General features: G+C 50.6%; 2 protein-coding genes and 1 long non-coding RNA gene across 19 annotated transcripts; 1 reads left to right on the forward strand and 2 right to left on the reverse strand.

The window, feature by feature from the left end:
* The first annotated feature begins 604 nt into the window (after positions 1–604).
* On the forward strand, positions 605–23,554 carry Smarcb1 (SWI/SNF related, matrix associated, actin dependent regulator of chromatin, subfamily b, member 1). Of its 3 annotated transcripts, none has more exons than XM_006256318.5 (9): positions 605–1,736; positions 5,586–5,724; positions 7,288–7,417; positions 10,322–10,459; positions 11,554–11,681; positions 14,685–14,851; positions 16,305–16,495; positions 22,753–22,884; positions 23,238–23,554. In XM_006256318.5, exons 1-9 carry the CDS (start codon positions 1,644–1,646, stop codon positions 23,275–23,277), a joined length of 1,158 nt encoding a protein of 385 aa, XP_006256380.1. In that variant the 5' UTR covers positions 605–1,643; the 3' UTR covers positions 23,278–23,554. The 3 variants fall into 3 exon arrangements, with proteins under 3 accessions (XP_006256380.1, XP_063135315.1, NP_001020899.1); NM_001025728.1 differs by having other exon boundaries at positions 1,448–1,736; positions 5,586–5,697; XM_063279245.1 differs by having other exon boundaries at positions 5,586–5,697; positions 22,753–23,554.
* Positions 11,217–13,942, reverse strand: LOC134483889 (uncharacterized). The gene is made up of 2 exons (XR_010061053.1): positions 12,067–13,942; positions 11,217–11,424 (listed from the first exon to the last, which is right to left on the reverse strand). It is a non-coding gene; the product is annotated as an uncharacterized LOC134483889 (long non-coding RNA).
* On the reverse strand, positions 14,426–26,978 carry Derl3 (derlin 3). 15 transcript variants are annotated; one of them, XM_008773841.4, is made up of 8 exons: positions 26,846–26,978; positions 26,670–26,735; positions 26,514–26,587; positions 26,301–26,394; positions 25,750–25,945; positions 25,248–25,338; positions 25,030–25,119; positions 21,685–23,909 (listed from the first exon to the last, which is right to left on the reverse strand). In XM_008773841.4, exons 1-7 carry the CDS (start codon positions 26,936–26,938, stop codon positions 25,047–25,049), a joined length of 687 nt encoding a protein of 228 aa, XP_008772063.1. In that variant the 5' UTR covers positions 26,939–26,978; the 3' UTR covers positions 21,685–23,909; positions 25,030–25,046. The 15 variants fall into 15 exon arrangements, with proteins under 15 accessions (XP_038955013.1, XP_008772063.1, XP_063135594.1 ...); XM_063279524.1 differs by having other exon boundaries at positions 26,670–26,732; positions 26,846–26,976; XM_063279523.1 differs by lacking the exon at positions 21,685–23,909 and adding an exon at positions 24,408–24,864.
* Between the last annotated feature and the right edge of the window lie 122 nt (positions 26,979–27,100).

The raw sequence follows: 27,100 nt of genomic DNA on the forward strand, positions 1-27,100 counted from the left end.
AGCAGTAGTCATTTTATCCGATCGTGCCTAATTACCTGGGGGAAGGGATGGTCTCACACATCATGTCCTGGAACTCACGGAGGTCTGCCTGCCTAGGATTCTGGAGTTCTGGGATTAAAAGTGTGAACCACCATGCCTGGCCCTTAACACTCTGGTTCCCGTGGCTGTGAGGACAGTTGGGCAAACTCCTGGTTACCACGGCCCTTCCTAGTTAACATCTCCTTCCTAAGGACCCTAGTCACAACTATGGTCTCATTAGGCTGACCCTTATGAAACTGGCCAGTTTGATTTCCACTTTCTTAAAGGTATTTATATTTTGTACATCCTCCCCCTCCCATACCCCACTTCCCCTATCCCCCCTCCCTCTCCTGTTAGTCCCTTTGCTCCCATACACAATGTCACTTTTCTTTCATGTTCTGTGTAGTACATATTTTATGAATCTATGTGAAATCTAGAAAGCACAAAGGAGAGAAAACCTATTTGTCTTTCTCAGACTGGCTTGATTTAATACGATTATCTCCAGTTGCATCCATTTTCCTGAAAACGATTTCGTTTTGGGGGCTGAAAAAATAATTCCGTCGTGTACACACATTTCACTCTTTTTGCTTTATTTTATTTTATTTTTTTCTGAGACAGTTTCTCTACCTACCCCTGGCTGTCCTGAAACTCACTGTGTAGACTTGCCTATAACTCACAGAAATCCTCCTGTCTCTGCCTCCCGAGTGCTGGGGCTAGCCACGACACCCTGCCTAGATTACATTTTCTTCAACCATTCTTCTACCTAGGCTGGGCTATAACTTAAGCTATTGTAATAGCGCTACAATAAACATTACTTAAACATTTTGGAGTCAAGGCTCTGTTCAACAGAGGGTGGACTGCTTGGACACTTTCCAGAAGCTCTGTCTTGCCTCGGGGCTGTTAAGGCCCAAGGCCGGCAGAGGCACAGAACAGGACTGGGCTTGTGGGCACCAAGCTTGCAGAGGTAAGGAAGGAAGGCAAGTGTCTCTTCCCGGTCACCTGGCACATTATATAGATCTTTGAATAGTACCAACCTCCATCCAGTACTGTTATTCTTCCCATCCCTACTGCCTCGGGAATAGCTGTGGGCCTGCAGCGGATAGCTAGCTATTCCTAGCGCACCTTCGGGTGGAGAACCTGGCCGGCCTGGGGTCGCCATGCCCACCCCGCTCCAGATGGAGCGGTTCTTCTCCCCGCTTAACATCTCATTTATTCCCTTCATCCCAGGGCGGAGTGCCATCTCAGGCTGTGCCACTAGAAAAGCCACCGCCTGAGTCAGGACCTCAGTGGCTATTTCTGTCGCTGAGAAGTTTCCCTCCATACCCGCCTGGAAGCAAAAGAAGCTCGGGTCCCTTTAAGGGCCTGCGGGAACGCGCTCGCGCAGGCGGCGGCGCGCACGTTAGCGTCAGCACCCCCACGCGCATGCGCACGGAGGGAGGCCTGCTCTTCGCAGAGACGGCTTAAGAACCTAGTAGTGACGCGAGCGCCTTCCCGGTTTGCCCGGCTCGCCCTGTCCGTCCTTCACCTCCCGGCCTCCGTTCCTTTCGGTCCGACGCGCCTCGGCCCCGCCCCAGCCCACCGGATTCTTTCCAGCTCGACCCCGGCTGCCAGTTTCCCCCGCCGCCATGATGATGATGGCGTTGAGCAAGACCTTCGGGCAGAAGCCCGTCAAGTTTCAGCTGGAGGACGACGGGGAGTTCTACATGATCGGCTCCGAGGTAGCCCGCGGCGCGTTCTCGGCTTCCCGAGCAGCGGCTGGCCGGCTCGAATCCCGGGGCGGGCCAGTGCTCCCCGAGTGCGCGCCTCCATTCATCGCGGAGGCGGGCTCGTGCTCGCAGCTGGGGCGTGGCCTGGTGGGCGTGGCCTCTAGGTTTCCTTACCCACTTAACATCCGACCCTAAGCATCTGCCCTAGCTTAGAGCTTAGAGCATCGAGCCGGTTCACTCTAGGCAAATGGAAAAAGGATGTTTGGGAAGCCCCTGGGTGCTTGGAGGTGCAGTACTGCCCTTGAGCCCTTCGGCAGCTCTCGTGCACCCCACTGCCATGGTCTTGAAACCTCTAGTTGTAAGCCTGAGGCTTAGGAAAACCTCCTCCCCTTTGTGTCCTTGTTTCTGTGGTGGAGTGCAGTAGCATAAGTTTTATGATGTGTAGAAAGTGATTGGAGGAGGATGTTTGCTTTTGAGTGGTTGAGGCCCCAAGGCCAGAAGCACTAACATTTTGGAGATCTGTGAACTGATTTTGAGTCTTTATAGGGGATAAATCTAAGGATCGCTAACCCATAACTCATAACTAGAAGAGACAGCCCCTGTTCAGTTAAGTGGACATAGTTCCTTAGGTTCGCTCTTGTGTGTTGCTACCCCTTTCATAGGGCTCCCACATCAGATATCCCGCATATAAGATAGTGACATTATGATTTGTAACTCTAGCAGAATTATAGTTATGAAGTAGCAACGGGAGAATTTTATGGTGAGGGGTCATCACAACATGAGAAACTGTATTAAAGGGTCACAGCATTAGGAAGGCTGAGAACCACTGTCTTAGAAAAACCCTACAATTAGACCTACAGACCAGCCAAATGTATGAAGTTTCTTTTCTTTCTTTTTTAAAACAGATTGTCTCAAACTAGCTTTCTTCCATCTAAGGGCAACCGCCAACCAGTTTATGTCTCCACTCCCCCCTTCTCTTTGAGACAAGATCTCATTGTGTGACCCTGGCTGGTTTGCAACTCCCCTTTGAGACCTGGCTAACCTTGAACTCACAGAAATCCACCTGCCTCTGCCTCTCAAATGCTGGGATCAAAGCACTTGGTGCCACCACATCCCGTTTATGTTTCCTTTTCTTTCTTTCTTTTTCTTTATTGTTTTTTTTTGTTTTTGTTTTTGTTTTGTTTTTGTATTTTAAGCTGTGGGTGGCCAAGCACTAGGCTGCACCTTTAACCTGAACACTCCAGAGGTAGAATAGAGGGTGAGTTTGAGTCCAGCCTGGTCTACGTAGTCTCAAAAGAAAAAAAAAAAACCATAAAATTCCAATATGTGAAATTTTTTTTCTTTTCTTTTTTTCGGAGCTGGGGGCCTTGCGCTTGCTAGACAAGCGCTCTACCACTGAGCTAAATCCCCAACCCCTCAATATGTGAATATTAACCAGTAGACATATAGCATGTGTAAGGAGGTAGGGCCCACCCTAGAGAGCTAACTAATGCCATTTCAAACTGCCAGCAGTTACCTCCTGGCAGCTGTTGAGTGTCTTATACTCCATTAGGGTGTTGGTTGAATCAGGTAGTGGGACCAGTATTGTCAGAAACATCTAGACTTAGCATTTCTGCTTTCACTTTTTTCCATTAAACAAAAAGTGCAGGCTGCCATGACTGTTCCCACCATCACCTCTGCTACTGTTCCAAGGTGGCAGTGCTGGGGACGTGCAGTCAGGGCCCGGCCATCTCCTGTGGCTCGGAAGGGTGCTGGTTGGCCAGTAGGCATTTGTGCAAATGCAAGGTCAGTACATAAGGAACAATCTATGCAGGAGAATTTGTTGAAAGACGCTTCCCTGAACTGACCAGTGAAAGAGTAAATCTGGCCTGAGCTCTAAGAGGCTGGGGGTAGTTTTGAAAAGAAAATACGTATCTGGTGGAGCAATTGAGAGACAGCTCCTGGTCATGTGGGAAGAACCTCGGGACAGCTTGCTGTGCCTCCTTACCCTCTCGCCACTCTCTTCTCCTGCCTTCCTCAGTTCTCATGCTGGGGAGCCCTGAGCCTTTGCGCACTGAACACGTGTTCTTGCACTGAGTACTCTTGACCGGTTTTATTTTTCTCATGCATCCGAGATGTTTAAACTGGAAATACATGTCTCTTGAGGTAATTGTCATCGAATGTTTTCGGTTTTAGAAGTCCAACCACAGCCTCCTTTTGGGCTCTTGACTCTTTGCCTTCCCAGTTGAATGAGAATAGTTATCCCCAAGACCAAAATGGGTGGTTTCTCACTCCTTGGAGCCTGGCTTTGATTTTGGGAAGAGCACAGGGTCATATAGTATTTTCTGTCTGCAGTATTGTCTGGATGATGGATTCAGTTTTAGACAGATGGGACAGATGCAGCACACTAGCAGTGTCTCTGACCTCTGTGGAGCTGCTTTGGGAGGACGTCTGCAGCGGATATGACTATGTCCCTGTCATCCTGTCATTTGCCACAGGAGTCACAGGACTTTGAAGAAATGAATGCCCAAGTCCAGAATCTTTATTTTGTATTTCAGAAAGAACAAAGACTGATTTAGGAAAAGCCAAGTGGTCCAGCCTAGTGTTCTAGAGTTTGTGGTACACGACCCTCAGAGTAGCCATGGGAGACTACTTTGTAGTGCATGCCTTTAATCCCACCACCCAGTAGGCAGAGGCAGGCCCAATCTCTGAATTCAAGGACAGCCTGGTCCACATAATGAGCTCCAGGCCAGCCAGGGCTATGCAGTGAGACTCTAGGGAAAAAGATCGACAATATCGCTAACTTTTTTCTAAAAGTGAATGGAAACCATCCTTTTACCTTTGGGTGATAGTGACCCACAAACCAAACAGCAGCCAGGAGTCTTTGCTGTTCTGCGTATAGACTCTTGGTCTCAGCACTCTAGCTGTGGGTTACATAAATCTCTTCTGGAAGAAAAGTGCAGAAACTACCTTCACTTCATAAATGTACACTATGCTAGGTAGATACGATGAAAAGAATAATAGAACTGTTCCTTTCTGAAGCAGAATCCAGACTTGAGGGCCTGGTGTGGCCGTGCACACCTTTAATCCCAGGACTCAGTGGGCAGAGGCAGGCCAGCCCATCCTGAGTTCAAGGCCAGCCTTGTCTACATAGTGAGTTCCAGGCCAGCCAGGGCTGCATAGTGAGAATCTCTTAGGGGAAAAGTCAGGGTCGTTAAGCACTCGATGGGTGAACAGAGAGGCCTAGACTCACTGCCAGAGTGAACACCTCACACCCGTCTATTGGTTGTCCCCACAGTGTGACTCTGAAGATAGCATTTCTGAAGTCAGTGAGACCGTAGAGCATCTTAAAAACAGTCATAGGCCTCCGTCTAATCAGGGGCCGTGCTTACTGTATTGCTACAAACAGACTGAGGCTGTTACTGGGGAAGTAGTGATTTATAGGCTAGGCTAGGGATTACTAATACAGTACTTTTTTTAGACTCTAGAAAATTCTTTGGCATCTCTGTTTTGAGTTTTATTACTAAACAAAGCAACATAGGCAACAGGACAAATTATCTCACATCTGTCTAAAATTAAAAACTTTTTGGTGTTTATTGCCTTGTAAAAATATCAAAGTCGCTTCTTAAGATGAAAGAAGGTCACAGGAGTCTTAGATTTCAGAAAAGTGCCAACATCTCTAGTCAGGTCAAAATCATAAGCTTCTTACTAAGCTCTGGGATCAGGAGACACAGATGCCAGCCAGATGTGCACTGCTGTTGAACCCTTGATGTCAGCAGAATGTGTTTGCTGACTCCTGAAAGCCCGGCGTCTGGAGGCATTGTCTCGGCATGGTGGTAGGTAGCCCGACCCTCATAATGAGCCTTCTTGCTTTACCCATAGGTGGGAAACTACCTGCGTATGTTCCGAGGTTCTCTGTACAAGAGATACCCCTCACTCTGGCGGCGACTAGCCACTGTGGAAGAAAGGAAGAAAATAGTGGCATCGTCACATGGTAAAAAAACAAAACCTAACACTAAGGGTGCGTCTTCACGAGGGTTTGTAAACCTGTTTCAAAACCACTCGCTTATGTCACGGAGATAAAACGTTTTCACTCCAGTGTCTTCATTGCAGCCTGACCTCAGTTCGGTAGGGAGCATCCCGGGGCGGGCCACCCTGCCAGTGCACACGGGCCTCAGGAGAGAGTGGCTCATACTCCCCTGTTGTGTGTTCCTGGCTGGGCCAGCGGGTCTGTGAGGGGCTGGGCCAGGGCAGTAGCAGGTGCTGTGAAGACATGTTGGTCTCAAAACGTTTTAGGAATGCTGAGATTTGCTACCATTTGCTGAGTGTGTCGCTGTAGTCATCCTTGCGGCCGTAGACGGTGGCCCCAGCCCTCTCTCCTCTGGGGCTGTCACCGCTTCCCTCCCACAGCACATCTGTCTGTACTACTTCATGTTGACAACCGGCGTGCTGAGCTCACGTGCATGTACCCATTCCGTGGCCCGCCCTGTGCCTGGGGCTTGCCAGGTGAGCCATCTGATGCCAGCAAACCTAGGGCAAGCTCTGGGCTGTGGCAGCTCTTCAGCATGACACATGCTCTTCGTAGTCTTGGCGCCTCTAGATTATGGGCTTGGGTGTGGCTGCAGCATGCCATCTGGCAGGTGGCAAAACTGCTCTCCACTCAGCAGAGGCACCCTGTAGAGAGCTGCCCTGGGCCTGGGTGCATGTGTGCGTGCATGCAAGCATGCGTGCTCCCCAGCACTCTGTCGTCTGTCTCGTCTGTAGGTGCTGATGTAGTTTTGTCTGTTGTGGTAAATTGGGGTTCTTTTACTGCAGGAGCCAGAGCTGCTTTTGTTCACTACTAAAACAGACCCACTGTTGCCTAAAACAGTTTCGTTTGTATCCCTTGGGCCACAAGTGGAGGACGGTCACTAGCATGGTGCCTGCCTAGCTCTGCCTGCCCTTCCTTGAGTTCCTATGAAGTCGCACTGGTCTTTCTGCTGTGCTCCTTCCTTCCTTCCCTCCCTGTGGTTGAGAGATTCCTCCTGTGAAGCTGAGCAGGTCCTGCAGATAACTGGCAGCTCTTGACAAAGGCCCCTAGAAGAGCTGGACTCACGTTGGATGAAGTCTGTCTTGGTTTCCAGACAGCACATCTGCACTGGCTCAGGCATGGTAACTCCTGCTTGAGGCGAACACTTCTTTCCAACTCTCTGGGCTCTTGTTTTAAAAGAAAAGTCGTCATCTTTCATCTGTCTCGTCCTTGCTTTGTGTTTAGATTGTGGCAGTGTCAGACCTCTTCCCACTGGGGTGTTGTCCGGCAGCTTCCTGGCAGCCCCTGAGCTGCAGCTGCCCCGGACATCTCTGCCTCCGAGCCAATGCTCTTAGGAGGTGAATTCCTCAAATCCATCCTGCCGAGGCTTCCTCCTCTCTAATGTCTAGGCCAAGCCTCAGGCTGCTCGCCCTTTTGGAAGAGGCTGGCACTCAGCAGTAGAGTTTGACACCTCGCTTCCCGCCTCCTGCATGTGAGGACCTCATGTGCTGTATCGATGGTTGGCAGCCATCACACTGCAGCAGTGTGACCGCACTGGGGCTTCTCTGCTTACAGACCATGGATACACCACCCTGGCCACCAGCGTGACGCTACTGAAAGCCTCAGAGGTGGAAGAGATTCTGGACGGCAATGACGAGAAGTACAAGGCTGTGTCCATCAGCACAGAGCCCCCAACCTACCTCAGGTACGTCTTCTAATCCTAGTGTGCTCCGGGGACATGCGCGGGCAGGCGGGCGTTCCCACCCTCAAGAGCAGGCTAAAGTGAGCTGAACTGAGCTGAGCTGAACTGCCCTTCAACCCTTTCCTCGCTGAGTTCATAATTGCCTGACCTGGGCTTCTAAGTTTCTTCTGTATCTTTGGAATTCTGAAGAAACGGGCCAAGACTTGGGTTCTGAAATGTAATATTCCAAAATTGGGATTCATTTATCAAAAAAAACCAATGGTGACTTAGATAAATTCCCAAAAGAAACAATAGATTTAAATGTATGTATGTAGGTATGTATGTATATAGTGTATAGTGTATGAATGTGTATGTATGTATGTATGTATGTAGTGTATAGTGTATGAATGTGTATGTATGTAGTGTATAGTATATGAATGTGTATGTATGTATGTATGTAGTGTATAGTGTATGAATGTGTATGTATGTATGGATATGTGTATATGTGGAACTTTAAAAGAACTTTTTTGAGAAGCATCTCATGTAGCCCAGGCTGGCCTTAAACTGGCCATGTAGTTAAGCATGGTGTTAAACTTCCAATCCTCCTGCCTCCACCTCCCGAATGCTTGCATTACAGGTGCATGCCGCCATGCCTGCTTATGCCCAGGACTTGGTACCTGCTCGGCGAGCGCTCTGCTGACTGACCTGTATCCTCAGGTCCACCCAAACTTTGGTTTTGTTTTCGAGACAGGGTCTCTGTGTGTAGCTCTGACTATCCTGGAACTCACTCTGTAAAACAGGCTGACCTCAAACTCCGATCACCATACTTGGAAAGCAGGTGCATTTACCCCGTTAGCCATCTTTCCAGCCTAGAACAGAACTTTTGTTATGGATGGCAAATCACTGTAAATGTACTGTGTTGTATCTGTGTCTCCACACCTCGACTCAGACGTGAACTGAGAAGCCCGTAGGTTTGGTGAGCTGGAGCGATGCTAGTGACTGAACCCAGGACCCCGTGAGTTTGTGTTCCATCTCTGAGCTGCACCCCAGACCACAGTGTACAAGAAACTAGAGTGCAGTGCATATCTAGTGATACGGGAGGGAAACAAACATGGCAGGAATGATTGTCATCTACGTGATCTTATTCTCCTGGGTGAGGCTGAGGATGGAGCTCGGGGCCCCATTGCTAATTGTGTGTACACTCTCCCATTGAGCTGCATTGCAGTCACTGTGACCCCCACCTCTAATCGCAGACCGACCTCTAAAGTGAATGCACGAGGGTGTGGGTCTAAAGGCCTGCGTGGACTAACAGTGACAAAAGAGTGTCAAGAGACAAAAGAAAGTTTTAAGTCCAGACCCCAAGGTGCTGAGGGGAGGTATTGTTCAGGGCCATGCGGTTATGGGGAGCGTTTCCAACCAGGCTTTCCCTCATCTCCTTGTTAGATTGCTTTCTGGTCCCCCTCGGCCCCCAAAGGGGTGGCACTCATCCAGCCTGGTGAGCCATGCAGACGTGTGCTCAGCAGATTCTTGCCGTCCCCCCGAGGCCCCTCAGGGATGTGGTAAGAACATAAGGATAGCTGGACCTCGCCAGGAAGTCACTGACGGAAATTATGTGCACGTGGGTGACACTTTTATGTTTGCACATGTCAGCTGGGAACCCTTATACAGTGGTAAACAGTTTCTCGGTTGTGTCAGCTGAGGGCCAGCTGAGGGAGTACAGGCCTGTTGTCCTGGAAGCCAAAGCAACAGGGAGAGCTATAGTGCTCTGTCAGCCTGACAAAGGGCCCGAAGCCTGCCTATCCTGTCCCCTATTGGGATTCTTGGGAAGCTTGGAGGTAGGGCAGGAATTGAGGGTCAGCACAGAAGAGGTGAACGGTGAATATCGGTAGTTTCTAAATACCAGCCCAGCTGCCCTGGGGTTGTCTGCAGGGTGCAAAAACTGCCAGCCCTCTCCAGAGTTCGACCCCACTCACTTGCTGGGTGGGGCTTAGGAATCTGCCACTTAAAATTTCACGCTCTTCTAGAGCCATATGTCCACGTGGGCTGAGGTAGACACTGGTCCGCTGGCAAATGAGTCCCCAGGCCTCAAAGGAGGGAGCACATCATAAGGACAAAGCCAGGCCTGCTGTGCTTGAGACCAAACTCGGTCCTGTGCCCCTGCCCCACCCTTCCCCAGAGGGTGGTCCCAGACCTTGCATTAAGGGTATTAGTGGCCCTGGCTTTTTAGAAATTTCCTTCAAAAATAAAAGTTAGAGTTAAAGGCTCTGCCACGGAGGACCGAGTCCCACCCTCTCTTAGGAAGGACAGATGGCACCCTTGGAACACTAGTGACGGCGTCTTCAGGGGCTGTGAGCGCAGCGTGGGGATATAACTGAGGGCTTCAGCCTCATTTCTGCTGCTGTGTAAAATACTCTGACCAAAGAAAAGCACCTTAGGAGGAAAAGGGGTTTACTTGGCTCACAGTTCTCCGTTACAGTTCAGTGTTGAGGGCAGGCAAGGCTCAAAGGCTTTACATCCCTGCCAAGAGCAGAGAGCAGCATACGTGTCCTGCCTGCTTGTATCAGCTAACTTGGTTTTTATTCTCTCTTTTTTCTATTTCTTTCTTTTTCTCTTCTTTTTTGGCAGGATTTCACTCTGTAGCCCTAGCTGGCCTGGAACTCAGAGACCACCTGCCTCTCTGTTCCTCCTGAGTGCTGGGATTAAAGGCTTCCCCACCATTCCCTGTCCTGTATCTGAACTTCTGTGGCCTTTGCACACAGGTACCTCCAGGCGCCAGGAGGAGTCCCACGGTGTAAGAAATGCCCAGATGCCCTCACAGGGGCATGGAGGCTGTCGGGCACAGCAGTGCCCACTGAACATGAGCAGGGCGTCGCAGTGAACAGAATCTAAGCCCTGCTCTGATGGGGTTACTTCCTCCTGTCTCTCCAGGGAACAGAAGGCCAAGAGAAACAGCCAGTGGGTCCCCACCCTGCCCAACAGCTCCCACCATCTGGACGCTGTGCCGTGCTCCACCACCATCAATAGGAATCGCATGGGTCGGGACAAGAAGAGAACCTTCCCCTTGTGGTGAGTTAGCGTTGGCCTCTGCACAGGTCCCCGTCATCCTCCAGCGCGCTTTAGTCTCCTTCTCAGATGCTGCCCTGCCACTGCCTCAGACGCTGTCCTCTTCCTTCCAGGACATCATCCGTGGCTTTCCCTATCTTCCCTGGCTCCCTGCTCTGTTCTCTCACAGTCTTCCCCTTCCCTCACACCTCAGTGTAACTCTTGGGGGCACAGTCGCAAGGCTGTCCCTGTCCCTGCACATGTTCCATTTGATCCAAACGCCTGTCTGGAGGGTGTCAGGCAATACCCAGGTGACGTGTCAGTCTCTGTGGCTGCTGAAACAAACCACTGTAGTGACTTAAAACTGTGGATTTAGTCTCTCCTGGTCTGAGATACGGTCACAGACCACAGTGAGGGTGTGGGCAGGCCATTGCTCCCTTCAGAGGCTCTGGGTGTGGCTGTGGAAGCTGCTGCTCACCCCTTCCTCAGTTTACAGCCACAACCATACCACTCCAGTCTCTGCCTCCAGCGTGGTCATGTGGATTCCCCCATGTGTGACAGCTCTCGCTCAGTTTCTTAGAAGAACAGTTAACATGTAGGGCTTCCCCTGTCCATGCCATGCTTTGAGTTGGTGAGTACAGTGGGTCTCCTGAAGACACTTGCCTTTCGTGGTCCCTCCTTAAGCTCTGACCTGTGGCTCTTAGTACCACCACCACCCCCGCCCCGCCCCACCCCACCCCACCCCTGCCGCCGCCGCCGCCGCCCGAGATAGTCTCTGAGCTTTAAGGGGAAGAGGTGATTTTTGTTTTTTTCGAGACAGGATCTCACCCTGTGTCCCAACATGACCCCACACACTTGGCAGATTGTCTCAGCCTTCCAAGGCTGGGGTGTCGGCATGAGCTCCAGACTCTGATAGCGCATCTAGGTCTTCTCTTCGGGCAGCATCTTCCTGGCTCTTCCTGATCCAGTCATGAGCACACTGCCCCGCCCTGTTGGAGAACAAAACCATAGACGAGCTTGAGCCTGTACTGCCCCCTGCATTCCCTGACTGACCTCCTGATGACCTCTTCTGTGCTGCCTGGAGCCCTGGGTGACAGCTGCTGCCCTTTCACTTTCAGCTTTGATGACCACGACCCAGCTGTGATCCATGAGAATGCATCTCAGCCCGAGGTACTGGTCCCCATTCGGCTGGACATGGAGATCGACGGGCAGAAGCTGCGAGACGCTTTTACCTGGAACATGAATGGTATGTGATAGCTGGTTTTGCCCGAGCCTTATTGAAATGCCCACTTTCCTCTAGCTGCCCATCCGGCAGATTCTAGACTTGACATTTGAAGCACTGTGATTTAATTCTTTTTTTTTTTTTTTTTTTTTTGGTTCTTTTTTTCGGAGCTGGGGACCGAACCCAGGGCCTTGCGCTTCCTAGGTAAGCGCTCTACCACTGAGCTAAATCCCCAGCCCCATAATTCTTAAGGCTGCAAACTCTGGTTCATTTTGCTTCTGCCATGTGCCCTATTCCTTATGGGCTGGGCATGTGTCTTAGGTTTTGTCTGCTTGGTTGGTTGGTTTTCTTTTTGCTGTAGCAGGATACCCAAACCTGGGCAATTTATAAATAAACATAAGAGACTCACTCTGGTGTGTCTCTGAAGGCTGGGAGGTTCAAGGTTCAGCTGCTAAAGAAGGTTTGCATCTGTTGAGGTCTCACACTGCTTCAGCTCCTGGCAGAAAGCGGAAGTGAGGTGTGATTAAGAGACAAAATGAGGACATGGTTAATGTAGTCTGCCTTGTAGACAAAACCAACTTAACAAGAATAAGCACACTCATTAGAGAAGGCCCTGCCTGTCTACCTTATACTTCCACCTCTCAATAAATAAATACACGTATAAATATAAGTAATTCAGAAATTAATTAGCTAGAGCTAGGTGGTGGTGGTGTATGTCCTTAATCCCAGTACTGGGAGGCAGAAGCAGGCAGATTTCTATAAGTTCAAGGCCAACCTGGTCTATGCAGTGAGTTTCAAGACAGCCAGAGCTACAGAGTGAGACCCTGTTCCAAAACATAAACAAAAAAGGGCACTTCTCAAATCAGGCACTCTGATCTGTCGTGTGCCTGCCTATAACCCAGCACTTTGGAAGCGGGCCAGGGGATGGCATAGTCATGGTCAGCTTACGCTAATTTGTAAGGCTCTAAAGAACAAACATACAATAAAACACACACAAACCATTGATAGCCACAGGTGAGTTTGAGGTGCTGCTGTCCTGTGAGTAGGTTAGCTCTAGGTCAGTGGTTCTCATCCTGTGGGGCATGACCTCTGTGAGGTTACGTATCAGATACTTACATTTCAATTCATAATAGTAGCAAACTTACAGTTAGGAAGTAGCAAGGACATCATTTTGTAGTGGGGGTCAGCACAACACGAGGAACTGTGTTAAAGGGTCCCAGCATTAGGAAGGTTGAGAACCACTGCTGTAGGGACCTGGCATGACAAAATCTGTAGTTCTAGTGATTCCCAAGGCATCGCTCAGGTCCGTCCCGCTGCGTCCTCACTGCTCACCCACAGCTTAGCCTCGAACATCACAAGGCCACTGTGCTCTCGTGCCTCCCCACCCTCACCCTCTCCTAGTCCTGCTGGTTTTTGACAAAACGGTGCAAATGCAGCTGATTGGAGGAAAGATAGTCCTTTGCACGGAATGATGCTAGAGCAGTCGGACAGCCAAGCGAACCTCAACCTAATCTCACACCAGATGTTGAACTCTAGAAAGATCACAGACTTAATGTGCATAAAACACAAAACCATAGAACTTGTTGGGGGAAAGTATAAGAGAAAATCTTGGGTGTTTAGGACAGACAGAAGACCCTCTGGACACCAGTACATGGTCCAGAATGGAAAAGACTTCATTAACACTTTGCCCTGTAGAAGACCCTGTCAGAAGGGTCAGAGGACTCGGGTAGAGGTGCACATGTCTGATCCCAGCACGTGGGCAGACTCAAGGGCTGCATAGTGAGTTACAGGCCAGCCAGGCAGGGCTAAATAGTGAGACCCTGTCTCAAAAAGAAAAAGATAGCAGGAAGTGGAATATGATGACAGGATTTCACATATTTGTGTGAAGTGAAAGATCAAATTGTCCAAACCCTAGAAAGCAACAACTTAACCAGAATGATCATGGTCTGCAGAGAGGGCGCAGAGAGGGCGCAGGCTGTAGAACACTGACTGCTCTTCAGGAGGAGCCAGATTCAATCTCTAACACCCACATAGGAGCTCACAGTGGTGTGTAATTCCACTTCAGGGGAATCTAATGCCTTCTGCCTCTAAAGATATAAGACACGCAAGTGGTACACAGATGTGTGTACAAACCCAGCAACCACACATAAATCAGTGTAACAAAGTGTTTTAGAGTAAGGACTGGAGACGTGAACATGTATCTCACTGAAGATGCTTAGATGGAGGGAAACACTGGGAGGTGCTCTGCTGTGTTAGCTGCAGGAGAAGTGCAGAGTGAAACCAGTGACGTCACCTGCTGCTGGTGAGAGTCCTGAACACGATGCTGGGAGGACCAGTGTCTAAGCTGCTCTGAAGAACAGTCCAACACTAAACACGACTGCCTTACGGGAGAGCAGCCGCAGTGTGGGCGTGAGTCCCAGAGCAGCTGTGTACACCAAAGCTCACGTGTGGGTATGGAGAGCAGCTCTGGGCATAAGAGGCAGAAGTTAGAAAAGGCCCGGATGCCCTGCGCGGGCGGACAAGTGAATAGAAGGTGTGTTCTGCCGAATGCTGATCATCAGTAGGTAGGGAGGAATGACCTCATGCATTGTTCAGGAACTTTTGTTAGGTATGGTTCCAGCTCTTCAGATGCTCAGATTACAGAAACAGATATCACAGATGAAGGGTGAACGGTGTCACGTAGGTGTAGCCTCAAAGGGACAATAGAGGGGTCCTGGTACTGATGGAAATGTCCTGCATCCTGACAGCCCAAGTCTCACTCTGGTTCATGGATATGAACCATGGGAAGATGCCCGTGGGCAGGAGGAGATATTTGCAGGGTATGGGCCAGAAAGGAAAGGATGTTTCTTCCTCTGCTGCTGTGAGTGTCTGGGAAGGCCAGGTTCAGGTCTCCAGTTGTCCACATCTGTGTGAGAGAGAAGAGGTTTGTCAAAGGAGGAAGGGATGAGAGAGAAACCAGGGCAGTGTGAGTACCATGAAATGAGGCACTACAAATAGATTGGAATGTTTGCATTTTTCTGGTTTCAGAGAAGCTAATGACCCCAGAGATGTTTTCAGAAATACTTTGTGATGACCTGGACTTGAATCCACTGACTTTTGTGCCAGCTATTGCCTCTGCCATTCGACAGCAGATCGAGTCCTACCCCACAGACAGCATCCTGGAGGACCAATCTGACCAGCGTGTCATCATCAAGGTAGGTGCTACGAGTACACTCAGCCCTTGATGGAAGCCTGTCAGAGTTCCTTGCTGTGGGATAGTTTCTGGGATGACATCTTTCAGGGACAACCTGACTAAGTGCTCAGCAATGGGTGGGCTGACTTTTCAAAGTGTCACATTGTGGGTAGGACAGCCAGTGCTGCTGTATCCATCAGGGGCTGAGCCAGCCCCAGAGTTAGGAGACCCCACAGTGATGTGTGCAGCGTCAGTGTGATGTTCCTATGGGCTGGGCTAGAAATACTTCATGATTCAAATACCTGTTTGTATTCCTGCTTTCAGTTCTTTGGATTTATACTCCAAATTAAAGTTAAGTTAGTTAAAATTAAGCAAGTTAAAATTGGTAGGTCACGGTAGTTGAGAGCACTGGTAGGTCACGGTGGTTGAGAGCACTGGTTGCTCTTCCGAAGGACCTGGGTTTAATACCCAGCATCCACATGGCAGTTCACAACTGTCTGTAACTCCAGGATCTCACAACCTCACACAGACATACATATAAGCAAAACACCAATACACATTAAATAAAAATAAATAAATCTTAGGAAAGAAAGTTCTAGGTCACTTGGCTACCCTTTATTATGCTGAGGACCTACCAGACTTGTACAGGAGTTACACCGTCTTATGCCCCCACTCACCATGCACTACAGTGCCAGTTTCTCCCCGGGGTCGGTCAGTAAAAGTTATCATAACCAGCCTGCCTCCCTCCCTCGTTTCCTCCTTCCCTCTTCCTTCACTCCCCGTTTCTTTCTCCCTTTCTTGTTTGAATGTAGCCATCCTAATGGGTGTTGAGTATCAGATCATGTTGAATCTTTTTTAGCTTCCGTATCAGTGTGTGTGCTCTTATACATGTGTCTTACTGTATTGATTTTTTTTCTTTATTATCGGCGTGTGTCACCATGAGCATGTGGAGGGCAGAGCGCATGTTTGTGGAGTTACTGTTTTCCTTCCATGAAGTTTGGGGCTAGCTTATCTTTCTAAGGGGTGAAGGAACATAGGGTCAGTGTACTCGTGAGCTGCTTGGTAGGATGCTTGTAAAGTGGGGACATTAGGGTATGGATAATGGCTTAAAGTAGGCTCCAGGACAATCTCTGTAAGCAGAGCTCTGCATGGCCAGCATAGCTACATAAAGGTTGATTGCCCGAGGTGGGAAGGACAAGGAAGACACTGGTCAGTGTGGGACACAAGGGGATGAGAAGACAGGTTAAGAAGGGATCAGGTGCCCAGAACCTCAGTGTCTAGTGGCAACCTGGGAAGTTGGTTCTGTTCTATAAGGAGCTAGACAGACAAGGGCTAGCCTTGGTCCTCAGCTTCTGAGTGACGGGCATAAATGCTTCAGACCTGGCTGTTCAGAATGGCTTGTCCCCACCTCCTCCCGGCTTTCCTGGGTGACTAACTTTCCGGCTTTCACTTGTGCTTCTTGGTTCCTGCCGCAGCTGAACATCCATGTGGGGAACATCTCCCTGGTGGACCAGTTTGAATGGGACATGTCAGAGAAAGAGAACTCCCCAGAGAAGTTTGCCCTGAAGCTGTGCTCAGAGCTGGGCTTGGGCGGGGAGTTTGTCACCACCATTGCGTACAGCATCCGAGGACAGCTGAGCTGGCACCAGAAGACCTATGCCTTCAGGTAGGACAACTAGCACACTCACCTTTCCCCTGGTCTTGCATTCTTGTCACTCCTTGCCCCCACTGGGAAAGGACCTCATTGAGAACTGGAATGCTTAGGAAAAGCGAAAGCAGAGGGCTTTCTGCAGACGCAGTAGTTCAGGAAGTTTGTTAGTAGGTGTGAACTCAGATCAGATTACCAGACATCCCAAGAATCAGCTTTCTTAGGGATTTCTGTAATAGGAGCAAGAGAAAAGGGGGTCTGGAGAGAGGCAGTCTCGGGGATCCAGTGCTCTCTGTGGGCACCAGGAATGTAAGGGGTATGTAGCCATGTAGCAGGCAGTCACCCAAACACATAAAATAGTAAGAATGTTTTGGAGTGGGGGGGTAACAAGAAATGAGGTGTGTCCTAAAGGGTACGAGCCCCTCCACCCAAGCGCTTGAGAAGCTAAGCAGGCCCGGGTGAGTTGCTTGCTCAGACTCCTCTAGCAGCCCCTCGGCCAAGCAGTTCTGTTTTCTAGCCTTGATGTCTGTCCTTGTATGGAGCCAAGGCCAGCAAGCCTCAGCCAATGTAAAAGGGCTTTCCTCCCCGGAGTCAAGCCGAGGTAACATTGTTTAGGTCCTGGGAGTGTCACTGATACAGAGGATGCATCCACAGCCAGGAGTTGAGTGGGAACCCACTTTGAGATTGTGCATATGCTCCTAGCAGCAAGGTACCAAGTGTCTGCCTTCACCCTGCTATGCGGCAGCTTTAAGTGCTATGGTCAGGGCTCGAAGCTTCTCGAGGCTCATGATGGGTCCTGCTGGCGTCCTTTTCTTCTATTGCCAACCCTTAGCAGCATTTATGCTGTCATGGCCCAGGTGGCTTCCGGTCTCCTGGTCACCTGCAGTTTTTCCATGCTCTAGAACATGCCCTCTGGAAGGCACCCAGTAGTGTCACATTAGGACTCAGGGACTCTATTGCCTGAGTCCCAAATGTGGACAGGAAGGCCCTGGCTCTGCTGTGATCGATCCTTAGTTCTGGGTTCAGATTTCAAATCCTTGGGTGTAGGCCTACTCTGGTTGAAATCTGAGCAAATAAATGTCCTTTCCATTGTGACTTGCCTAGATTCCTGGAATGTCTCAAGTACTTGGTTTCAGAATCAGAAAGGGCTATTTTATCTTCCCAGCCAGTCGGGCCTGGTGAGCTCTTAGTACCTGTCCTGTGTGTTGGACCATTTGGGCAGCTGGGATGCTTCACACACTGCATGAGACCTAGCAGTGACAGACAGGACATAGGAGAATCAGAGGGGAACAGCCAGCACTCCTGATTCTCCCTGCACTCTCAGCTCTGCATCACTTCACCCCACAGACAACGTAGAACCACTCGTCACAGGCAAATAATTGTCCCTCCCATGCTTACAGCTCCTCCCTGGTAGGAGGAGTCCCAGCCTGGTCTTAGTTGTAAGGCTCTACCATGTTGGAAGCACACTAAACTTCTTTGAGCCAGGCTGCCAATCTCTGCATGTCTCTGTCCCATCTCCTTCCGTACCCAGCCTACCAGTCTCGTTTTAGGGTATCTGGCACCCTCTTCTGGCCTCCCATGTGCACTCCAAATATGTGCACATTGTATACATGCATATATATGGAGCAAAGCACTCATAGAATAATAGAGCAGATAATCTTTCTCAATTAAATTCATTTTTAAAAGAAGGGCTGCAATGGGGCCGAAGAGATGGCTCAGTAGTTAAGAGCACTGGCTGCTCTTCCAGAGAACCAGGTTCAATTCCCAGCACATGCAGGGCAGATCACATCTGTCTGTATCTCCAATTCCAGGGGATCCAACAGACATATGTGCAGTCAAACACTAATGAACATTAAAAAATAAAATAAATTATTCAAAAAAAGCAGGGCCTTAACAAATGCAGGGAAGCAGATTGGATCTGATGAGGAGGAGCCGATTAAGGCAGCAGGAGCTGTTGCTCTTAGAATTGCCTAATAATTCCTCCTGAGCCAACCCTGTGCTCAAGCCAGGGAGCAGAGAACAACTTCCTGCCTGGCACAGGAGAAAACAGGCATGTTACTTGTGGTCGTGAATATGGTTTGACTCTACGTGTGCCAGAGGAAAGGTGGCTGGGAGTGGGCACGGAGCCTAAGGGGAAGCCATCTGGTGAGGGCTGGCTGAGGCAGGAAGAGCAGAGAGAAAAGGAAAGGAGGTGACACTGCTCGGGCCAAGCACTGCCAGGATCGCGTGCTGGGCAGAGGTATGGATGTCCTCAGTCAGGCCTGGCAGCAGAGCCTGAATGAGGGACTGAGAAACATGGCCCTCTCCTTGGGCGGCAGCAGCAGTTAGGGGATGGGCTGGTTAGAGGAGAGCTGTCCTAGAACTCCACTAGCTAAGCCATCCTGGTAGCCACCCATTCACATCCCACACTATGTAGCCATTTGTTTTGTTTTAAAATATATTTAAATTATTACTGTTTGGTTTCAAGATAGGGTCACACTAACTTACTTGAATTCATTCTGTAGTCCAGGCAGGTCTTGAACTTGTGATCTTTATGCTTGCTTTACCTTCCAAATGACAGAACTAGAGGTGTGAGCTGTCATGCCTGGCCTGTTACATGCATGTTTGGTTTGGTCTAGGTGGTTTTCCTTCTGTCGAGCCAGGGTCCTGCCACATAGCCTAGGCTGGTACTGTATGACCTTGTGGTGTCTAGCTTCCTAGTATGTTTTCAGGGGTCATCTATGTAATGTTATCAGCTGATCACGTCCAGTGGTTAATTAATGCACTATAGGTGTCAATTCGGCTATGGGTTGTTTCTCTTTTTGGCTGCAGTAAATAATGCTATGGACATTTGGGTTTTGGTTAAACGTGCCTATCAGTTCTCTTAGCTGTCCACCCAGTAGTATTAGGTCTGGATTATGTAACTGATTAACTTTTACTTTGTTTTATTGAGACAGGATCTCACTTTGTAGCCTAGGCTAGCCTCTAATAATTCATGCAGTCCTCCTGGCCGGGCCTCCTAAGAGTCTGGATAATGTCTTGCTGTCATGCCAGGCATTTGGGGAACTGCACAGCTGGCTTTTTTACAGTAGCCGCATCATCGTGGAGAACCCACCAGTGCTGTGGGCCTCAGGGCTGCATGCTGGCCAGTGCTCGCTCTTGACTGTCTAACTGTAGCTTTCCTAGTGAGGGGAAGTGAGGGAGGCTGGGGCTGGGTTTCCTAGTGAGCATCTTTTCATTGATTATTGGCCGTGTGTGTGTGTGTGTGTTTGGAAGTGGCCTTTTCAGGTCATTTACCTGACCCCATGGTGGAAGTCAGTTCTTCCCTTCTACCATGTAGGTATCCTGGCTTGAACTCAGGACCTCACACCCATCCTTCTTACTGGCCTGTGTTTTTAACTGCTTTCTCTTTTTATTGTTGATCTGTAGAAGTTGTTCCTATATTCTGGTATACATTCCTAGGAGGTAGGATCTATAAATATATTCTCCATTCTCCATCCTCTGGGTCGCCTTCCCACTTTTTTTTTTTTCCTGGAGCTGGGGACCGAACCCAGGGCTTGCCTAGCAAGCGCTCTACCACTGAGCTAAATCCCCAACCCCCACTTTTTTGTTTTAAGATTTATTTTATGTATGTGAGTACACTGTCACTGTCTTCAGACACACCAGAAGAGGGCATCAGATCCCATTACAGATGGTTGTGAGCCACCATGTGGTTGCTGGGAATTGAACTCAGGATCTCTGAAAGAGCAGTTGGTGCTCTTAACTGCTGAGCCATCTCTCCAGCTGGCCTTTCCACTTTCTCGATGGTGTTCTTTGCAGCACAGATGCTGATAGTTTGCTGACATTTATAAGTCTGGATAATAGCTTCATTTGTCATGTATGAAATATATGCAGTCTATGTGTGCGTGTCACATCTCAGCCCCGCCTAAAGCAGAGACATAGTGTACCAGCAGCTTGCCCGTAAGATCCCTTTCCCCGGGAGTAGTGTAGAACTTGCCTCTGAGAGCCATGGCAGCTGAGGCTAGCAAACACGAGGACTGGAATTTGGTCTCCTTTCCCCCGTTGAGTGTCCTTAGGCAGGACACGCTCTTAAGTCCATTCTCTCTTTATAGTGACAGTGATTGCTTTTCAGCTTGCCTGTCTGTCACAGGTCACAAAAACAAAATCCCACACTAAGGTCTGGCATGGTGGCATACACCTTTAATTCCAGTATTTGGGAGGTGGGGCAAGTAGATCTCTGTGAGTTGGAGGTCTGCCTAATCTACATACTGAGTACCAAGACAGCCAGAGCTACACAGAAACCCTGTCTTAAACAACAGCAAAACCCCTACATCACACATAAACTCAAATATACTCCACTAGCATCCGTCTTTCCTCTCACGTCATCTTCCAACAGACCCAGGAGAATGTCCTGGTTCTCACTGGCTTCAGAGTTCACAAGTAGGAATTCCCGTGGAGCAGTGGATCCTGGCTGGCTGACTCCAGTGGCCCACAGACTTGGGGACTCAGGGCAGCGTCTCTGCTTGCATGTGCATGTCCCCACAAACCTGAGGCAGCCTGTATTGGCTCTAAGCCCGTCCCTCCATGATCAGCTCTAGCAGTTCTATTTTTGAACAAACCCACTGGTGTGAAAGCTTCCCAGAGTCAAGGGGAGGTAAACAAAAGGGCCTGTGGGACTGTTTGTCAGCGCTTGTTTAAATTCAGAGGAAAACATGTTTTGCTTCTGACTGCCTAGGCTTGGCGCCTTTGAATTCTTTCCTCCTGAGGGGGATGACCTGGAGATGAGGGATAAGTCTGGCTGGGCTGTTTGAATTTCTAAATGAAGCTGCTGAAAGGGGCTGGCTCCAGGGACTGACCACAAGGGAAGGAAGGGGCTGACTGATCTGGCTTCTGAGTCACTGGCAGGAGCTTAAGCTTCCAGATTCTGTAGCCTGTGGGTATGGGTGTTTTACACTGAGCTGTGTGCCTAGGAGCCTCCTGATCTGTGGAACCAGCTTCAGCCCTGCTCCAACCTTGATCCAGGCTCGAGGTCTTTGACACTTTATGTCAAGGACTGTCCCTAGCCGGGCTTTCTGAGTAGGGCAGGCAGGCTCTCAGCTGCCAGGTTTGGTTGAGTGATGAGGAATCGTGACTCTGCTGTCCAACCTAGGATAGGGCTTTGCTTCTGTGAAATCCACCATTCCTGAAGCTCAAAGGAGCCTGTCCTGGCTCTGAAGAAACATCTGCAATGAATGTTGGCTGCTTTATTGTTAACCCTCCCAGCAGTTAACCTTGCTCCCATATTTTAGACAAAACCCACACAACCCAATCAGCTGTGTTTATCTCATTTTCATCTGCCACGTGATGAGTACTGCAAGGCAGGCAGGGGCTTTAGGATGGCCGTCTCGAAGGACAGGAGACAGGGAGGCTGAAGGGAGGGTAAAGGCTGTGGAGGGAGAAAAGACCTAGTTCTAACTTGCTTGAGGCTTCCTACCAGGCTAGACTTTGCTGGATCACATTGGTACCTCCTTATCGTCCTCCTACCCACCCCCCAGTACTTGTCTCTCCTAGCCTTTGTCCCACTTTATTCATTGTGTCCATTTGGCAAGAGGCTTGAAGAGATGAGGTGGAGTTGGGTGGTCTCTGAAGGGCTCTAAGTCTGGAGATAGCATTTCTAGGCTCAGTTCTCTGCCAACCAGCTGTCTGTCTCAAAGTAGAAAGGCTGGCTTCTCCAGGGCTTAGTATGGACTCCGTGAAATGAGCCAAGGGATAACTGTGTACACTTGCAAGCAGGCCAGCCCAGTGGCCCTCTATGAGGAGGTTGAGGCCTCTGAGGAAGAGACGTTTTGCACCTCTATCCTCATCCTTGTAGTGTTCATGGTGTTTTCCTGATCAGTGGGTCTTGTGTGGGTACCAGGGACCGGCTGTGGACAGAAGAGGGTAAATAGGCCTGCTCATTCTGTTACCTGTATTTGTGACACTATTCTGTCCAAAGAAACTACCTCCATAGCCAGGAGCTCCCTCAATTCTTATCAAGAATTGGCTTAAAGGAAGGCTCTCTAGGCCATAGGTGGTGGTACTGTTCCTTGCAGATGGTGCAGATCCTGACATCATGCTTGAGGCAGTGACAGAAGCCATCCCCCAATTGCCAGTCAGCACTGCTGCTAAAAGCAGCCAGGACAAGGAAGAGGGCCTTCCCACCATGCCCTGGCCATCTGCTAAGGGTTAGCAGGGTGCAAAGCAGTGGTTTCTGGGGGACTTCCTAGCTGCTATTCTGTTAAGTAGCCCTTGTTCCTCTCCCTTTCTCGTTCCCTCAGTGAGAACCCACTTCCCACAGTGGAGATTGCCATCCGAAATACTGGAGATGCTGACCAGTGGTGCCCCCTGCTGGAGACACTGACGGATGCTGAGATGGAGAAGAAGATCCGGGATCAAGACAGGAACACAAGGTATACACAGGCACCTCTCTTCCCTAGGAGAGGCGGGGGCATCTTCTCCCCAGGAACTTAGTTTCAAGAGGCAGTTTCTGGAGATCAGGCCCCAGGGTACATTTCCTCAAAGAGAGCAAAGGCAAGTCCTCAGATCATGTCTGCCATAGTTCCTAGTAAGTTTCAGGGTTTCTGTAGAGAGGAGTAGGGTCCGTGCAGCCAACTGGCAAGGTCAGAAGGCTGGAGACTATTCCTGCTAGATTGGGGACCGCACCTAGCTCCTCTAGGAAAGTAGAACGGAAGTACTCCCCAGAAGTAAGACAGCCACCCCGAACTGTGACCGATACCAGCTGACCATTTATTCCCCACTTCAGGCGAATGAGGCGTCTTGCCAACACTGCCCCAGCCTGGTGATGAAGCCATCCATGCTCGACTTCTACTGAGCATCTCAAAAGACTGCCTTTCCTTCCTCTGTGGTAAATAGAAAGGCAACGGGACAGCTGGTGCCATCCTGAGGACTGGGGTAGGAGCCTCCTGGGTGCCCTCCTTCAGCACACATTCCACTCGCTAAACCCCAACACTGTCCCCGAGTCTAGAGACGGGAAGCAGCCTCATTTGGGTTGTGTGTTGTTTTTGTATAGGAGCCCCAGGCAGGGCTAGTAACACTTTTAAATAAAAGGTAACATGTTCAGTTTCTTTGGTACACTAGCATAAAAAGGAGAGGCAGGAGTCCAGCCTGAGCTAGAACCCGTGTGGATTGGAGGGTATGTGGCCAGGAAGATGCGTCAGTCATTGCCTGTCCTGCCCTCTGGTCTGCATAGCCAGCCACAAGGCCCCCAGAGCAGAGTTCAGTCATTGTTGTTTCTGGTGCTTTCCAGCTTCCCAGGGGCTCTCTCTGCTCAGTAAGTCCTTGTAGAGGTTGACAGGAATGTCAGCTCCTGCTGGCCTTGGTCCTGATACATCCAGACAAGCTGCTGCCAGATGGGGGGACCGTGCTGCTCTAGAATGAATCCCTCCTAGAGGACTCGGTCATGGGTGGGCAACACCTGGACAAGACATAATTAATGTGCAAACAGAAGTCTCTGTCAAAGTTCTAGCAGCTCCCCAAAAGGTTAACTAAGTCCATCTCATCTGGCTTGGGCCAGATTCTCCTTCCCCAGTCTGTTGTGGGGAACAGGGAAATAGCATGCCAGCCATGTGCCCGCCTTTTTGGTTAGCAGAGTATAGAGAGGAGGTAGAGCCTCTTCCTCCATCCCCCAAGCTGTGCTTAGGTAGGCTCATTCCTTGTCCGTGGTTTGTGGTATAGAGTGGACATGGGATCCATTAAGGTGACATGGAACTGCACTAAGGCGAGCTTTGCTTGGCAAATTGGTCATACAGGTGGTCACTGAAGATGGTGACACTATAGCTACCCTCACTCAGTGGGTCAGCCTAGGGAGTACTCTACTCCACCCCATCCACCCCTCAGAGCCTGCTAGTTTTAAAACCCTCCCTCTCCACGCAGCAGCAGCCACACCAGGTTTCACTACAAAATTGAGTCAGACTCAGTAGAAAACATTTTTGTTACCATAGAAATGACAGGCAATGGTACGGGGAATTCCCATGCTGTTGGGTGGGCATTCAGGAGTAAGCCCCGTGGGGCAGATGTATACCAACAAGGAAAACCAGGTAGGGACACCTGCCCACACAGGCCTTCAGCTGCAAGACAGATGGGATGTCCCAGAACTACCTCTGCTGTACCCGGGCTGCTGCTTAAATAGAGCTCAAGGCCCTGGGCTCACTAGCATGGCAGAGAGCCAAACTTGTCCATGGGACCAGCTAGAGAAGGTGAGGACAAAGACAGGCTAGGCGGATGGCACCAGCTCTAATGACTGGGACTGAGGTCCCCATCAAGACCCTGACAGACAGACAGCGTGAAGATGAGTCCTTGGGTCTGTAGTTCAGAACTCTGCCGGGCATCTCTAGGCAGTCTTAGGCCTCTCTGGGCTCCGTGTCCTGTCACTGTGGTTGAGCGGAGAGACGATACAGAGAAGTGCATGGTGTTGCTGGCTGAGGCACCAAGGCTGCAGGGAGGCCCAGCCTTCCGAGTGCTGCTCAGCTCGAGCTGAGGTGGAGGGGAAGGATAGAGTGCTGTCTAAAGCCTGGGGCTGACCAGAGTGCGCTTACTGTTCCAGGAGCTGCAGTTAGGCCTCTGGATGCTCCTCAGGGAGGGGCAGGTAATTGGGGTCCTCCTGAGGGTCATCTAGTAGTAGCTTCCTGTGGGGAGGGGACAGTTATACTGAGCACTTCAGTAAACACAAATTCACCGTCCACCCCCCACGCCCCCATGGAGTTGGTAGACTGCCACCTAAGGCGGAGTGGGGGAACTGTTGTCCAACACTCACAAGAAGCTAGGGGTCAGCAGCAGTCTCTTGCCTCCAGGCTGGTTGGGAAAGACATCTTCTAGGAAGTAGTAGATGTGGCCCACAATGATCCCTGTGAGAGAGCCAAAGGCTAGCAGAGGCCATCTTTCACAGCCCAGCAGAACCCAGGTTCCAGAACACGAGGACCCTGCTATCTGCCTGAATAAGACAGAACTGGCCTTGAAAGGTGGCTTGAAGGGGCCCAAAAGTGGCCAGTACCGGGAAGGGCAGGAACTAGGAGCTTGAGAATGCTGGAGGAGTAGGAGCCAGGAAGCAGAAACTAACCACCCCCAGGCAGGACCAGCTCGGTTCAGAAGGTCAACTGCAGATGCAAATCCTGTGGGCCAGCTGGACTGCTTGAGGGGCATTAACCAGAACAGAAGTTGGGATAAGATGAGGGGTTGGGAGGAGTGGGGGAAAGGAAGTGCACTCCCTGATGGGAGCAGCTGGCTTGGATGAGTGGCACCGGACCTGGCAGGCTCACCTAGCAGGTCTGTGATAACCGAGTTGCCCAGAAGCAGCGAGAAGCCCATGAGGGCCCAGGGCAGGAATGGCGCCTGGAAGTTGAGTAAGCCAAAGAAGTTGACCCTCACATGCGGGCTGCGACGGCTCCACACATAGACCAGCATGGCCATGAGGGCCTGTCCCAGGAAAAACATGCTGCCCAGGAATCCCAGCAGCTGGGCAGAGAGTCAAGGATCCTTGGAGCAGTCTGCTGCCCACAGTGCCACTGACCCTTGCCACGGGTCCCCTCATATCCCAAGAGGAGCCTCCCTTTCTGTGGCTTTCAGGTACCCACCCCATCAGTTCCCATGCCTGCTCCTGGCTCTAGCATCCAAACTTCAGAGCACTGTAGTCTACCAGACCACCCTGTATCTCCCTGTCGTGCTATTCAGGGACACTGAAGATCTAGCTGGGGCACCTAAGGCACACGGTTGCCGAGCTCTGAATGCCTGCCTGTCCCTTCTGGTCTGGGTCACGAGAGATAAGAAGGTGTCTCTTTGGTCCAGTAATACTAAGCGTTCAGAAGGATACAGTCATAAGAACACCACCGAAGAGAAACATGAAAACGAAGTCGGCCTTGCGGCCACGGAAAGAACCCTCCTCCAGCATGCGGCAGTAGCGGAACCTGCAACACTGGCATAGGAAGTGCCACGTCGACTGGGCCTCAGTTTCCCCGTTACTAGCCCAGCATAACCCCCACCCGGGCTCACCCCACCTCCAACCCGCCAAGGTGGCCCAGGATACACGAAGAGCATGTTGAAAAAGAAGCCGAATCCCAGGGGCCCGAAGAAGAGGAAGGTAGTGATGAGCCTCCAGACCTGCAAAGAGGTGGGGTGGTGGTGAGGCGTGGGGATGGGGGCAGGGGCCTGGCTGACAGCGCCAGGGTCAAGGCCGTCTCACCTGGAACTTCCGGAACACCAGATGCGGGTTGAAGTAGAGCTGGAAGGGGCTGAGGAGCTCCAGCTGCTGTGGGACGGGGAGCGTGTAAGACCCCGGAAGCAGGCGACATCCCTAACCCCCTCTGACCGGCCAGGGATTGTAACCATGGCGCCGCCACGCCCGCCCGGCCCGCTCACCACTGCGGCCGTGGTGAGGACGCAGGCCGCGGTGTAGGCTCGTGTCACCGCCGGCACCTGCAGGAAATCCGCCGCCAGCCTCTGCCCAGCCATCGAAAAATCTTCAGCGCGCGCGCCGGCAAACCCGCGCTCTTTACCCGCCCCAAGCCCCGCCTCGCTCTCTGAGGACCAATCAGCGTCGGAGGAGCCGAGCCTGGGGACTGGAAAGCCAATGGGAAGAGAAAGCGGGCCGGCCAGGTGTGTTGAGGCGGCTAG

The sequence above is a fragment of the Rattus norvegicus genome, chromosome 20, assembly GCF_036323735.1.
Source record: "Rattus norvegicus strain BN/NHsdMcwi chromosome 20, GRCr8, whole genome shotgun sequence".
In the NCBI taxonomy this organism is placed as follows: Eukaryota; Metazoa; Chordata; class Mammalia; order Rodentia; family Muridae; genus Rattus; species Rattus norvegicus.

Excerpts from the sequence above, each read along its gene's own strand:
- Smarcb1 (XM_006256318.5), top strand. The coding sequence starts at position 1,644 with ATGATGATGATGGCGTTGAGCAAGACCTTCGGGCAGAAGCCCGTCAAG. Across the intron at positions 7,418-10,321 it reads GAGCCCCCAACCTACCTCAG|GGAACAGAAGGCCAAGAGAA; the intron begins GTACGTCTTCTA and ends CTGTCTCTCCAG. Across the intron at positions 11,682-14,684 it reads TTTTACCTGGAACATGAATG|AGAAGCTAATGACCCCAGAG; the intron begins GTATGTGATAGC and ends TTCTGGTTTCAG.
- Derl3 (XM_039099085.2), bottom strand. The coding sequence starts at position 26,778 with ATGTCGCCTGCTTCCGGGGTCTTACACGCTCCCCGTCCCACAGCAGCT. Across the intron at positions 25,946-26,300 it reads TCGGTGGTGTTCTTATGACT|CTGCTGGGATTCCTGGGCAG; the intron begins GTATCCTTCTGA and ends CTCTCTGCCCAG. Across the intron at positions 25,339-25,749 it reads GGTTATCACAGACCTGCTAG|GGATCATTGTGGGCCACATC; the intron begins GTGAGCCTGCCA and ends GCTCTCTCACAG.